The sequence below is a fragment of the Physeter macrocephalus genome, chromosome 4 (assembly GCF_002837175.3).
Source record: "Physeter macrocephalus isolate SW-GA chromosome 4, ASM283717v5, whole genome shotgun sequence".
Taxonomy (NCBI): Eukaryota; Metazoa; Chordata; class Mammalia; order Artiodactyla; family Physeteridae; genus Physeter; species Physeter macrocephalus.
This window is the reverse complement of record NC_041217.1, coordinates 62,180,393-62,196,545: the sequence shown is the minus strand read 5'-3', so window position 1 is coordinate 62,196,545 and position 16,153 is coordinate 62,180,393. Positions and strand designations below refer to the sequence as shown.

Here is a 16,153-nt window from a genome sequence, read left to right as displayed (position 1 = left end):
GACAAAGGATTAATCTCCAAAATATATAAACAGCTCATGCAGCTCAATATTAAAAAAACAAACAACCCAATCGAAAAATGGGCAGAAGACCTAAATAGACATTTCTCCAATGAAGACATACAGATGGCCATAAAAAGGAATGAAATTGGGTCATTTTTAGAGACGTGGATGGACCTAGAGACTGTCATACAGAGTGAAGTAAGTCAGAAGGAGAAAAGCAAATATCATATATTAATGCATATATGTGGAATCTAGAAAAATGGTACAGATGAACCGGTTTGCAAGGCAGAAATAGAGACACAGATGTAGAGAACAAACATATGGACACCACGGCAGGGAAGCAGTGGTGGTGGGGGGGTGGTGGGATGAATTGGGAGATTGGGATTTACATATATACACTAACACATATAAAATAGATAAATAATAATAAGAACCTGCTGTATAAAAAATAAATAAAATAAAATTCAAAATAAAGAAATAAATGTTTAAAAAGCACCTTGTATTTAGTTCACTTTCAATAATTAATAAATTTTATTTTATAATCTGAAATGACAAAAATAAAAACACTTAATAAAACAAGAAAGAGGGAGAAAGGGAGGGAGGAAGGAAGGAAGGAAAGAAAGAAGAAAGGAAGAAAGAAAGAAAGAAAGAGAGAGAGAAAGAGAAAGAAAGAGAGAAAGAAAGAAAGGAAGGAAGAAAGAAAGAATTTTAACTTTATACCTCAAGTAACTAGCAAACTAAGCCCAAAGTTAGCCGAAAGAAGTAAATAAAAATTAGAGAAAAAATAAATGGTGTATAGAAAGACAACAGAAAGATAAACATAACCAAGAGTTAGTCTTTTGAAATGATAAACAAAATTGACAAACCTTTAGCTAAGCAAGGAAGAGAGAGGACTCAAATAAATAAGATTATAACTAAAAGAGGAGACATTATAGCTGATACCACAGAAGTGCAAAGGATCATAAGAGACTACTATGAACAATTATATGCCAACAAATTGGATAAGTAGAAGAAAGGAAGAAGGTCCTAGAAACATATATCCTACCATGACTGCATCAAAAAGAAATAGAAAATCTGAACAGATGAATAACAAGTAAGAAGATTGAATCAGTAATCCAAAACCTCCAAACAAAGAAGCGCAGGACCAGATGGCTTCACAGGTATATTGCACACTAATCCTCAAACTCTTCCCAAATATTAAAGAGTAGGGAACACTTCGAAACTTATTTTACAAGCCTAGCATTATTCTCATACCAAAGCTGAATAAGAACAATACAAGAAAAAAAATTACAGGCCAATATCCCTAATGAACATAGATGCCAAAAAAATTATCAAAATATTAGTAAACTGAATTCAACAGTACATTAAAATTATCATAAATGATGATCGAGTGAGATTTATTCCTGTGATTCAAGGATGGTTCAACATATGCACATCAATAAATGAGATGTACCACATTAAAAATGAATAATAAAAATACCGTTATCTCAATAGATGGAAAAAAAAGGCATTTAACAAAATTCAACATCCTTTCATTATAAAAACTCTCAACAGGTTAGGTATAGAAGGAATGTGCTTCAACACAATAAAGGCCATATATGACAAACCCCAAGCTAACATCATACTCAGTGGTGAAAATCTGAGAGCTTTTCCTCTAAGATCAGGAAGAAGACAACGATGCCCATTCTTGTCACTTTTATTCAGCACAGTACTGGAAATTCTAGCCAGAGCAATCAGGCAAGGAAAAAAATAGGCATCCTAATCAGAAAGGAAGAAGTAAAATCGTCTCTATTTGCAGATAATGTGATTTTATATATAGAAAAACACTTGAGACTCTACCAAAAATCTATTAGAATAAAGAAATTCAGTAGTTGCAGGATACAAAATGAACATAATGAAAATCAGTTGAATTTATGTACACTAACAATGAACAATCCAAACAGAAATTAAGAAAATACTTCCATTTACAATAGAATTTTTTTTAAAGAATAAAATACTTAGTAAATTTAACCAAGATGGTGAAAGATCTACACACTGAAAACTATAAGACAGCAATGAAAGAAACTGAAGAAGATACAATCAAATACAAAGATGTCCTGTGTTTATGAATTAGAAGAATTAACTTTGTTAAAATGCCCACATTACCCAAAGTGATCTACAGATTCAATGCAATCCCTATTAAATTCCAATGGCATTTTTCAAAGAAATAGAAAAAAAAAAACAATTCTAAAATTCAGATGAAACCACAGAAGACCTTGAATATCCAAAGCAACCCTGAACAAGAAGAGCAAAGCTTGAGACATCACACTTCCTGATTTCAAACTATATTACAAAGCTATAGTAATCGAACAGTATAATAATGGCACAAAAACAGACACATATACCAAATAAACAGAGTAAGGGCCCAGAAATAAACCCATGCATATATATATGATCAACTAATCTTTGACAAAGGCACTAAGAATACACAACGAGGAAAGGACAGTCTCTTCAATAAATGATGGTGGAAAAACTGGATATCCATATGCAAAAAAATAAAATTAGACCCTTAACTTACAGCATAGACAAAAATTAACTCAAAATAAATTAAAAACTTAAATGTAATACCTGAAACCATAAAACCACTAGAAGAAAACATAACAGAAAATCTCTTTGACATTGGTCTTGGCAATGATTTTTTTGGGTATGACACCAAAAGCATACGTAACAAAAGAAAAAAATAAACAAGTGGGGCTACATCAAGCTGAAAAACTTCTGCCTAGCAAAAGAAATAATCAACAAAATAAAAATATAACCTACAGAATGGGAGAAAATATTTACAAACCATATATCTGATAAGAGGTTAATATCCAAAATATAAAAGCAACTCATGTAACTCAATGGCAAAAGAAACAAACAAACAAAAATAGCCTGATTAAACAAATGGGCAAAGGATCTAAACTGACATCTTTCTAAAGAAAACGTACAGGGACTTCCCTGGTGGTGCAGTGGTTAAGAATCTACCTGCCAATGCAGGAGACACGGGTTCGATCCCTGGTCCGGGAAGATCCCACATGCCACGGAGAAACTGAGCCCGTGCACAACTACTGAGCCTGCGCATCTAGAGCCCGTGCTCTGCAACATGAGAAGCCACTGAAATGAGAAGCCTGTGCACCGCAACGAAAGAGTAGCCCCCGCTTGCCACAACTAGGGAAAGCCCGCACACAGCAACGAAGACCCAATACAGCCAATAAATAAATAAATAAATTTTAAAAATTAAAATTGTCAACTGTGGTAAAAAAAAAAAAACATACAAATGGCCAATAGGCATATGAAAAGGTGTTCAGCATCACTAATCATGAGGGAAATGCAAATCATATCCATGATGAGATATCACCTCATACCTATGAGGATAACTAGGATGAAAACGAGGTAACAACTATTGATGAGGGTGTGGAGAAAATGGAATCCTTGTACACTGTTGGCGAGAATGTAAATTGGTGCAGCCTTTATGGAAAACAGTAAGGAGCTTCCTCAAAAAATTAAAAATAGAACTACCACTTCTGGGTATATAACCAAAGGAAATGAAATCAGTATATCAAAGAGATATTTGCACTCCCATGTTCATTGCAGTGTTATTCACGATAGCCTACATATGGAAACAACCTGAGTGTCTATCAATGGATAAATGAATTTTTAGAAATATGGTTTATATATACAACGGAATATCATTCAGCCTTAGAAAAGAAGGAAATCCTGCCATTTGTAACAACGTGGATAAACCTGCAGGACATTTGGCTAAGTGAAATATTCCAGACACAGAATTACAAATATTGCATGATCTCACTTATATGTGGAATCTAAAAAAGTCGAACTCATAGAAGCAGAGAGTATAACGGTGGTTGCCAGGGGTTGGGAGGTGAGGGGAATGCAGAGATGTTGATCAAAGTATACAAACCTTCAGTTTCAAAATAAATAAGTTCTGGAGACCTGTTATAGTTAGTAACACTATAGTTAATAACACTGTATTGTACACTTGAAATTTGTTAAGACAGTAGATCTTAAGTGTTCTCAATATTTTAAAAAATTAGTAACTAGGTGAGGTGATGGAAGTGGTAATTAGCTTGACTGTGGTAGTCTCATATATTCATATATAAATTATTATGTTGTACACCTTAAATACATACATTTGTCAATTATACCTCAGTAAAGCTGGAAAAATGCAAAAAAACTTCAAAGTATAGTATGGAATATATAAATAGCTGCCTTTTGTTAAAGGAGTGAAAGGATAAGAATATTTATATTTGCAAGTCATATTTGCATAAAGATGCTCTGGAATTATACACATGAAATTAATACAAGTGAATATTTAGAAAATGCAGGAAGGGTTAGGGAAGTGGGGTTGAGATAAGAATCCAGAACTCTCTAGCATCAGTCAGTGATTTTTATTGTGTAAAATAAATGCATAAAATGGATAAACTCTACCATGGATCTCTGCTTTTGCAAACTAAGGCTATAAAAAGGAGCAAGGGGGAAAGTGGTTCATGTTGCTTCCCCCAAATCATTTATTGCACTAGCTACAGAAGATGGGTGAAGGCATTTGGTTTTCAGATGGCACCAGGATTGGGTGGATGGTAGAAGAGATAGCCCAACAGCACAGAACTTATGTTTAATAAAGACAGCATAAGCTTCCTAGAGTAGGAATGTGCTTTTAGAGATTGAGAAATAGCTGGAAAGCCAATAAGGATATCATAAGTTAAGTGATAAGAAATACTTAAGAAAAATTCATAGTGTATCTTATCCTTTCATCCAGGTAGACCTTCCAGAGATAGCGAAGGTCTACTCTAGAAACCATAGTGACAGGAAGATCTAAGTAGCTGGTTCTAACCATGATTAAGACTTCATCAATGGTGGAGGAGACAGATCAGAGGTTTCCAGCTTTCCAACTACAGAGAAGGTATCAGGACTTTGCAAACCACATTAAGGTTTGTTTGTTTGTTTTCCTTAAGGAAACTAGCATTTTAGCTAATTCAATAGCAGAACTTCTAAGCATAAGGGTTTCCCTATCATACTGGGGTCTCTACTTGAGAAAATGATTTAGTCTTTTAAATTTTATTTCACTTTAAGAAAGTACAGATCTCTGCATTTGGATAATTTCTCAAACCAAATTGGAAAACATTATAAGAAGGTTGTCTACAAACAGTACCAAGATGCATCCTTCACCAAACGCCTGGAGAATCCCAATGTCAAAGAAGATGGGATCTTGGGCCCTATTATCAGAGCCCAGGTCAGAGACACACTTAAAGTAAGTAACAGAAATATAGAAACATGGAAGAAATTAAATAGTGAAAACAAGATTATAAGTACTGGTTATTTTTTTAACGTGTCCATATAATTTTTAATTAAAATGCAGCTTTAATTTTTATTTAGTATTTGCGCTTATTGTAGCCTATCTCATAATACAAACAATCTGAGACAGTTTATCAAATTATAAAGGAATAAAACAAGGAGCCAATGTAATTGGGGTGAAGGATAATATGGGGACAAAGAAAATAAAGCCAAGGATAAGATAAGTATAATGAAACACATACCATATGCTCCTGTAATGTTGTCAACAAATTTTGTCCTAAGCTTTCTAGCAGCCAAAGTAAAAAGGGAACTAGGTCAGGGCAGGAGTCACAGTAGTCATAAAAGAAGCACAGTTTCCCCTGAAACTGAGACTTAAGAGGAATTTCTCCCATGGATCCTTAAAAAAGAGGATGCTGTGTGATATAGTAGATGGAATCCTTGATAAATTCCTACTGGTACAATAAATTTATAAATTTATAAAATAAATTTAAAAGTTACAAAGCTTTTTAAAATAACGTTTCTCATTATAGCTGAGAACATAACCCAACTGAATGAAAACAATTCATCAATGTGGTCTAGGCATGTAGTTCTCTGATGATTGGTCTCTGATGAAGGTAAATTTTGATATGTTTCAAGAACACTGAGTGTTCTTCAGACAGTTTTCCCTAAATGCTATGTCACATCATCACCTTATCTTCTGATAAGAACTAGATGGCAGAGAATTGAAAGTTGCGATCTTTGGCAAGATTCTAGAATGCAGATAATCTGCAGATTAAGGATGATCCAGATGCTTTGGCAAGCAAGTAGAAGATAAGATTAAAATTCTCTTCTGAAGATTAAGGAGGCTAACTAGGACTCCTGTGTGCATAAAGCTCCTCCTTTCACCTCTTCATGGGAATGAACCAAGAGGATATCTACAGACAAGGCCAATTCTGTTCATTTAAAAAATAACAAAAGGGCAGAAAGCAGCCTTTCTCTGTTCTCTTTTCCTTCCCTCATTTCTGATCCCTTTTAGGTACTCTTAGGAAGTGGAAATATGCCTCATTGGCAATTCAGGATCTGGCTATTTTCTGTGCCCCATCAAGATGACTTGATGACAGGGTTCTGGGGGATCTGGCAGGCTGGAGAAGGTGATCATGGTCTAAGAGAAGAGAAGGAGCAGATTCAAAGGCAGATGTGGTCTAAGCTGAAAGGAGAGGGGACAGGGGATGGCAACCAACTTGGAGAGAGTGATATACTGTGAGGAAAATGTCACTTCTAAGGTTAGACTTCTCTTTCCATTTTCCACCTTACTATGTTAGTGGAACTCTCTCAAATGCATCTGTCAGGTGATGGGGAGAGGTTGCCATTCAGATAAACAGCATTAGTTTGCATTGACATAAACATAAACACACACACACACACACACACACACACACACACACACACACACTATCCCACAAGTAAATATGCAAAGCTAGCATCCTCTGTTCTCATGATTGACCTTAAATCCTGAAATAATGAATTTGAGTTAATTTTGTAGATCATGTTCAAAAATATGGCCAGCCGCAGCTACAGCATTTACCCTCATGGTGTGACCTTCTCTCCTTATGAAGATGAAGTCAACTCTTCCTTCGCCTCAGGTTTGAACCTTTCACTTCTACTGAATGAAACTATTGACCTCTGAGAGGTTGCCATAATTTTCTACTGTCCTCCTTGCCCAGTAGTATAACTTATACAGTCAGGTAGTATACATATAGGGGTATCCTCAAAGTCACAACCAAACACTGCTCACTTCAGGGATTTTTTTGCCCTAATGATTACAAAATATGGTGTCCTTTGTTAGTGCCATAAGTGGCCTCTAGTGGACGAATATGTAATAGCTACATGCTATCCAGAGTTCTATCAAGTGGAACTTAATATAAAAATAATATTCCTTTCCCAACATTGATTCTAACAAGAGCTCAATTATTTTAAATTATTCATTCATTTATTATTTACTTATTTGTTTATTTAATTTATTTCCATGAAATAATTTTGAAAATCAAAAACAATTTTGACTATATTTTCTTCCAGGCAGTAACACCATGATCAAAGCAGTTCAACCAGGGGAAACCTATACTTATAAGTGGAACATCCTAGAGTCTGATGAACCCATGGAAAATGATGCTCAATGCTTAACAAGACCATACTACAGTAATGTGGACATCACAAGGGACATTGCCTCTGGGCTGATAGGGCTAGTTCTAATTTGTAAGAGCAGATCCTTGGATAAGCGAGGCATACAGGTATTTTGTCCTTGAAGTAACCTTTCAGAAATTCCAGGAATTTCTTCTAACTGGAACAGATTAGTTCTCCTTGTTAAATAATGGGGCTTTTGCTTCTAGAGAACCAGAAAATATTAAGTAGTCCTCTTTAGTGTGCATGTAACAATGCTTATTCCTTTAGTTACTTTTTTGTCTTGTCTATTTCCATATGGACTTTCACTGGAGAAGGCAAGTCTACAGTGTGATACTGTATTTTGTTTGCTTGTTTCAAATTCCAGATCTGTCTGTGCTATGTGATGAGCAAGTCACTTAGTTTCTCTTAATTTCTTCCTTTCATCAAAAGGGTATTACCCCCTCCTAAAAATTTTATAGGGTTGTTTCACGGCTCAATGAGATACCATCTGGTAAAAGTGTAAAGCTCTGTACCAGTCTTGGTTATTTTTAGAGACCTGCAATAGGGAGAGAAAGGAGAGATACAGGCAGACACAGCTTGCAGACATAGCTTCTCATGAAGTTGAACCCAAACAATGGTCTGTCTCTAGCAAGACCAATTTATACAGAAGAATGTGAACAAAGATATGGATCTTCTGACTTTATCTTCATTGAAGAATAAAAGCCTCATATCATTAACTTAAAATTCCCAATTAGGCTAAGCTATAATCAAAGAAGTATCATCCCAAGGCATATAAAATAAATATATGCCTAGAAAAAGCAGAAAGAGATATTTGGAAGACCCTAATTTATTGAGCTAGGAAAGGAAACAGGTAGGGAGATATATAAAACTTTCCTACTGCACCCTTCTTTTTTATCCTTTGCAACTATTTGGAGCACATCCAATCAATCATTCGAGTTGAAAGGTGATAACAGAGGTAAACAGAATTACAGTTGCTACATTGAAATGGGATTTTTCTATTAGGATATTTTAGTCTCTGAATTTTCTGATCTGCTCTGTTTGCCTTGACATGCTACCTTTGGCTCTAACAAGGGCTTTGTACACAATGGGCTCTCACAGATGTTTGAATTTATGGCTTCACTGGACCCAAGGCCTGTACCCCTTTGGTTTCTGATAACTCAGCGTTGTAGTTAATCAATCTGCTAGGACGTTAATCACTGAACACAGCACTTTTACCCTCCAGAGGACAGCAGACATCGAGCAACAGGCTGTGTTTGCTGTGTTTGATGAGAACAAGAGCTGGTACATTGAGGACAACATCTACAAGTTTTGTGAAAATCCTGAGAAGGTGAAACGTGATGACCCCAAGTTTTATGAGTCAAACATCATGAGCAGTAAGTCGGAGCACTCTTTTTGTCCATCAGTTTTTCACTCCTGTGGTTGAAGTGTGACTTTCCTAGAGGAAGAGACATGGATTAGAATCCACTCACCTCTTATCCTCACTTCCAGTCTAGGGATTTGGTGATATTATAGAAATCTTTTTACAGCATGAGGTAAAAAGCTTGTTATCCTTAGAAGTCTTCTTGGTCTCCTGCTCCAAATGTGTGTGTGTGTGTGTGTGTGTGTGTGTGTGTGTGCATGCACACGTGTGCATGTGCACTTGCTCTGAGCAGGTAAGAACAGGGTGAGGGATGGATTGTGAGGGAAGAGGCCTTGGTCAGAGGTATCTGGGGATTTTAGAATGGGTGCAAGGTGAATACTCTTTATGGCCAGGGCAGAAAGATTAAGTAGTCCTCTTTAGCATGAATGTAACAATGCTTATTCCTTTAGTTACTTTTTTGTCTTGTCTATTTCTTATTTCTGCCAGGGCAGAAACAGGGTAAATAATCCAAAATTGGACTGTCAAATCAAACTAAGGCAAAATGCATATGGGGAGACAAGAATCTTGGAAAGTCAATCCATAAAGAAGTTTTAAGTGCGCAGTAAGAAGTGCAGAACAGAAAGAATTCCCTGAGCCAAGGTTCAGGCTTTTGCTACAGTTTTAAAGTCAGTGCCCAAAGCCACTGGTATGGGAAGTCTGGGAGAGATTTCACTGAGCCAGATGGAAGCACACTTCTCAGTGGTCATCGTCCCCTTCCTCAGAGTTGAGAGTCACTATTATCACTTTCTCTGATAAGTAACCACAGGTACGAGGATGGTTTCTCCATGGTCAGTTCATATAACTTCAGACAACTAACGACTGGGGATTCTCAGAACTGGCAGGTGCCAGGAAAATAATTTGAAACAGGGAGTTAGCCTCAGCTTTCTGTACTTAATTTCATTTTGGCAATGAATCTGTCATAGTTCTAGACTAGTGCTGTCCGTTAGAAATTATATATGAGCCACAAATATAATTTAAAATTTTCTAATAGGCATATTAAAAATTAAAGAGAAATATATGAAATTTAATGTTTAATTTAATATATCATAAATATTATCATTTCAACATACAATCAATATTAAAATTAATGAGATTTACTTTCTTACTAAATCTTTGAAATCCAGTGTGTATTTTATACTCACAGCACATCTCAATCCAGATTACCCATATTTCGAGTGCCCAATAGTCACTGGTGGCTAGTGGCTACCAAATTAGAGCAGCTATAGACCATTTAGAAAAGCTTCCTGAATGAGGTACAAACTAAAAACACATTATGTCAGCTATTTGATAAATATTTAAGTTCTCACTAGTTCTAGGCATTGTACTAAGATTAGGACTATAGTGGTAACCTAGTCAGACATGGACCCTGCCCTTACAGAAATCATATCTGTGATTTTATTACCATGCTTAGTATATAAGTAGACAACGAAACTGACTAAAACTGTGTCCCTTGGAAAGAGAATGAAAATGTCTGAACTTGATAGTTGAGTGCAAACTAGAGATTATATAAATGCTAAGACAGAGCAATTAAAATTGCAAAATGTGCTAAATATGCTTCATTTTTAGGGACACTACTTTGCATTCAATAACTAATGTGTCGAGGATACGGGGAGTGTGACCACCTAGAGGGGTGGGATAGGGATGGTGGGAGGGAGGGAGACGCAAGAGGGAGGGGATATGGGGACATATGTATATGTATAACTGATTCAATTTGTTATGCTACAGAAACTAACACACCATTGTAAAGCAATTATACTCCAATAAAGATGTTTAAAATAAAAAAAGAAAAAAATAACTAATGCGTCAAGAATCTGTATTTCTTATATTATGCTTTTTCTCCAGGTAAAATTACTCTAGACAAAATTCTAAGTTACCTTCAGAATATCTTTAAAAGCAGAACCTAGAGTACAAAATATTTAATATAAACTTAACAAATGAATAAATAAATCAATGTGAATGAAAAGGCTTTCTTTATTCTGACATTTCTCCCTTGGCTAACTTAGGAGAATAAGCTCTCATTTGAAAAGTCTGAGTTTGATCTTCCAGTTACACGTTTGATTTGGTAAAGCTTATCTCAGATAATCACTGCTTAGATGCAACCAAATTACCATTGGGATATTTACCGTAAGTATAGTTAGACACATTCCCTTTTGTTGGCATAGGCCTGATGTTTCAACAAATTTCACTCTTTCAGCTATCAATGGCTATGTGCCTGAGAGCATACCCACACTAGGATTCTGCTTTGATGACACCGTCCAGTGGCACTTCTGCAGTATGGGAACCCAGAATGACATTTTGACCATTCACTTCACTGGGCACTCATTCATCTATGGAAAGAAACATGAGGACACCTTGACCCTCTTCCCCATGCGTGGGGAATCTGTGACCGTCACAATGGATAACGTTGGTAAGAGCTTGGAAACTTAAAGGGGACTCTCTGATCTACCCGGACTGCTGCAGCTCTCCAGACTACCATGGTTCCTGGGCTTCTCTCTCTGATCCCTTGCAGGCTTTCTTTTCAGGACTACTCATGATTTCTATTTGGGGAATTAATTACTTAAATGGGTCCAGTCCTTTACTGTGCATTCCATTTATCCTTCTCTGGGCTAAGTGAGAAGTAAAGATACAACAGTAAAAAGATAAGGCATGACTGTGAGAAGAAAGCGTGAGCATTCAGCCACAAAAGAGCATTTCTTTTATCAAAATGCCTTTTTCAGCTTTATAAGACAGCCATCCCACCCTAGGGTTAGTAATCATCCAATATAGTGCCTTAGAGGCTGGCTTCAGAGACAGCAGTGTCATGGAAAGCACATGGGCTTTGGAATTCATCAGACCTGGGTTCAAATCCTGCTTTGCCACTTGATACCTGTGTTGCCTTGGACAAATTACTCCACCTCACTGAGCCTCAGTTTATTCATCTGAAAAACAGAATAATAATACCTTACAGAGTTGCTTTGACCATTAACTGTTATATGTGCCAAGTGCCTAGGACTCAGTAGACAATCAACATGTGGTAACTACTGAAGACTTTCCAGGAAATCTTCAGTGTGCCAGCAAATCATACCATTTCAAAGAAACTCAAAACTGCCCTAGGCCCACCTGAATTATTTATTACTTAGAAATATCTATACGTCTCTTATTTATGGGGGTAAACATCATCATCTTCCCCCTAACTCCAGCTCTCTAACAAAATGTGCAACTCACAAGATGCTTATGATATTCAAAGTCCATTTCATTCTTGATTCATCCCTTTAAAAATATATTCTAAAATAGTGACTCTCAAACTATCTGTGCTGAAAGTTTTTTTCTCCCTAATTTTCACTGACCAATACTTTGGGTCTATATTCTGTTAAATGAGATAAGTATGCTGATCACATGATTGGATGTCATAGAAATGTCAAATTGCTGAAAGGTATCCTATACACTTTACTCTCGATTTCTTTCCTTACGTCACTGTGGAACAGTAACCAACAGTTCACAGATCAGTTGTGGTCCACAGACCACAGTATCCCTGATGAAAGTTCACTGGAAAGTATCTGCCACAATGGACCATAGGGTTTTTGTATCTTTTTCTGTACTCAGAGCTCCCTGTTCTCTCTGTCTCTATTTTGTAGGAACTTGGATGTTAACTACCATGAATTCCAATCCAAGAAGCAAAAAACTGTGGCTGAGATTCAGGGATGTTAAGTGTATCCGGGAGTATGATGATGACTCATATGAGATTATATACGAACCTTCAGGATCTACATCCAAAACTACAAGGAAAATGCGTGATTCTTCAGAAATCAAAGATAAAACTAATGATGCTGACTATGATTACCAGAACACACTGGCTTTATTATTAGGAATCAGGTCATTCAGAAATTCATCATCAAATCAGGAGGAAGATGAGTTCAATCTTACTGCCCTGGCTCTGGGGAACAACTCTGAATTCATTCCTCCAAGTACCAACACAACTGTTGGTTCAAATTCTTCTTCCCCAGGTAACATTAGCAGGCTTATTGCCAATAACTTTGCACAACTTTTGAAAATTCTTCCTCACTCAGAAGCCACCACAGCTGGTCCCCCACTGGGACACACCAGCTTAGATAAGAACTCAGTTCTCAACCCTCCCACAGCAGAGCATTCCAGCCCTTATTCTGAAGATCCTCTATACTCAGATGTCACAGGGATAAGCCTGCTTCCATTTGCTACAGAAGAATTCAGAAATCAAGAACATGCTAAACGTAAAAGATTCAAGGCAGGAAGAGGCCGAGCAGCAAAGCAAAGGTTCTCCCAGATGGAATTCCTAGCACGTAAAACTGGTAGACATTTAAGCAAAGGCAACTCTTCTTCTTCCAGAATAGGGCCCTGGGAGAACCTTCCCAGTGATCTGTTACTCTTGCAACAAAAGGATCCATCTAAGATTCTGAATGGGGAATGGCATTTGGTTTCTGAGAAAGGCAGTTATGAAATAATCCAAGATGCTGATGAAGACAAGGCTGTTAATAAGCTGCCAAACAGCCCCCAGAATGACTCAAGGACTTGGGGAGAAAACATCCCTTTTAAAAACAAGCATGGAAAGCAGAGTGGCCACCCAACGTTTTTTGTAATTAGACATAAACCTCTACAAGGAAGACAAGATGGAGGAAATAGTAGATTGAAGAAAGGCCTTTTTTTAATTAGGACACGAAGAAAGAAAAAGGAAGAGAAGCCTGCACACCATGTTCCTCTATCTCCAAGGAGTTTTTACCCTCTAAGAGTAGAGGCCAACACCCCATCTTCAGATGGGAGACATAATCATTCATTGTTACTCCATACATCCAATGAAACATCTCTTCCCACAGACCTCAATCAGACATTCCCCTCTATGAACCTTAGCCTCATAGCCTCACTTCCTGATGGTGATCAAAACCCCCCAAATGACACCATTCAGACAAGCTCCCCTCCAGATCTTTATCAGACAGTGAGCCCAGAGGAACACTATCAAACATTCCCTATTCAAGACTCTGATCCAACGCACTCCACTACAGTCCCCAGTCACAGATATCCTCCTCCAGAGCCCAGCCAGATACCCGACTATGACCTAAGAAACAAGGCCTTTCCTACTGATGTTAGTCAAACGTTCCCTTCCTTGGAACTTGAAGTCTGGCAGACAACCACCTCTCTAGACCTCAGTCAGCCATCCCTCTATCCAGATCTCAGCCAGACCACCCTTTCTCCAGACCCTGGCCAGGAGACTCTCTCTCCAGACCTCAGCCAGACAACACTTTCCCCAGACCTTGGCCAGGAGACTCTCTCTCCAGACCTCAGCCAGACAACACTTTCCCCAGACCTTGGCCAGGAGACTCTCTCTCCAGACCTCAGCCAGACAACACTTTCCCCAGTTCTTAGCCAGGAGACTCTCTCTCCAGACCTCAGCCAGATGGCCCTTTCCCCACACCCTGGCCAGGAGACGCTTTCTCCAGACTTCAGCCAGACAACACTTTCCCCAGACCTTAGTCAGGAGACTCTCTCTCCAGACCTCGGACAGATAGCCCTTTCCCCAGACCTTGGCCAGGAGACTCTCTCTCCAGACCTCAGCCAGACAACATTTTCCCCAGACTTCAGCCAGACTATCTCTCCAGACCTCAGACAGGAGACTCTCTCTCCAGGCCTCAACCAGACAGCCCTTTCCCCAGACCTTAGCCAGGAGACTCTCTCTCCAGACCTCAGCCAGACAACATTTTCCCCAGACCTTAGCCAGGAGACTCTCTCTCCAGACCTCAGCCCGATGGCCCTTTCGCCAGACCTTGGCCAGGAGACTCTCTCTCCAGACCTCAGCCAGACAACGCTTTCCCCAGACCTCAGCCAGGCTCTCTCTCCAGACATCAGACAGATGGTCCTTTCCCCAGACCTCAGCCAGGAGATTCTCTCTCCAGACCTCAGCCAGACAACACCTTCCCCAGACCTTGGCCAGGAGACTCTCTCTGCAGACCTCAGCCAGACAACACTTTCCCCAGACCTTGGCCAGGAGACTCTCTCTGCAGACCTCAGCCAGACAACACTTTCCCCAGACCTCGGCCAGGAGACTCTCTCTCCAGACCTCAGCCAGACAACACTTTCCCCAGACCTTGGCCAGGAGACTCTCTCTCCAGACCTCAGCCAGACAACACTTTCCCCAGACCTCAGCCAGGCTCTCTCTCCAGACATCAGCCAGATGGTCCTTTCCCCAGACCTCAGTCAGATGCCACTTTCCCCAGACCTCAACCAGGCAACTCTCTCTCCAGACATCAGTCAGACATCCCTTCCTCTTGATCTCAGGCAGACATCACCTCCTCTAGATCTCCATCAGACATCCCACACTTCTGAATTTAGTCAGTCATTGCCTCTCCCAGAATTTGGTCAGACTTTCCCTTATGCAGATCTTGGTCAGATGCCATCTCCTCCACCACACTCTCCACTAAATAACACTTTTATACCAAGAGAATTTAATCCACTGGTCATAGTAGGCCTCAGTAGAGATGATGGAGATTACATTGAAATTATTCCAAGGCAGAAGGAAGAGAGCAGTGAAGAAGACTATAGTGAATTTGATTTTGTGGCTTATGATGACCCTTACCAAACTGATCTTAGGACAGACATCAACTCCTCCAGAAATCCTGACAACATTGCAGCATGGTACCTTCGCAGCAACAATGGAAACAGAAAAAATTATTACATTGCTGCTGAAGAACTATCCTGGGATTATTCAAAATTTGCACAAAGGTTTGGCCAGTTCTCTCCTTTTATATTCTCACTTTTCCACTACTGCTAAAAAAAAGTAATTACAGCAGTCTAAGGAGATGATTCTGGGAAAATTATACTAAGTGTAACTTATACTAAGTATCATTTAGTTTCCCTATTGCAACTTGGCCTATACTGTTTCCTTTGTCAGTTCCAAGATTAGCTTCTCTACTTTAGGTGACATCTGGACAATATAAGAGCAATCACTCTATAAGAAGTCTATGATATTTTGTAGTTAAATTAGCCCCTCCTCTCTCTTCTTTTCTCATCACACATGTTCCTACCTCCTCTTCTTGCTCCAATGCGGAGCCCAACCTATCCATAGCTATAGGCTAATCAATATGATTTCATTGAAGTTGGCTTCAAATCCAAATTTGTGATGTAGAAATCTCCTTTTGCAATTACTTATTTAACAAAAACATTTTAAATTGTTTACTGATCGATATAAAGTATATAGCATCTTGGTGAAGATTAATTCAAATTCCATAAGATTCTAGTAGCAGAGGCCAAGGGTATAAAGTA

At 38.4% G+C, this 16,153-nt stretch overlaps 1 protein-coding gene across 2 annotated transcripts in view; it reads left to right on the top strand.

Annotated features, from left to right (window-relative positions):
- F5 (coagulation factor V) overlaps window positions 1-16,153 on the top strand; it is a 76,783-nt gene that overhangs the window by 37,844 nt on the left and 22,786 nt on the right. For both annotated transcript variants that reach the window (XM_028488690.2, XM_028488691.2), the window contains exons 8-13: window positions 5,107-5,284; window positions 6,851-6,950; window positions 7,384-7,595; window positions 8,711-8,861; window positions 11,082-11,294; window positions 12,502-15,613. In XM_028488690.2, coding sequence (XP_028344491.1) covers window positions 5,107-5,284; window positions 6,851-6,950; window positions 7,384-7,595; window positions 8,711-8,861; window positions 11,082-11,294; window positions 12,502-15,613 — 3,966 coding nt within the window. The remainder of the gene's footprint in view (window positions 1-5,106; window positions 5,285-6,850; window positions 6,951-7,383; window positions 7,596-8,710; window positions 8,862-11,081; window positions 11,295-12,501; window positions 15,614-16,153) is intronic.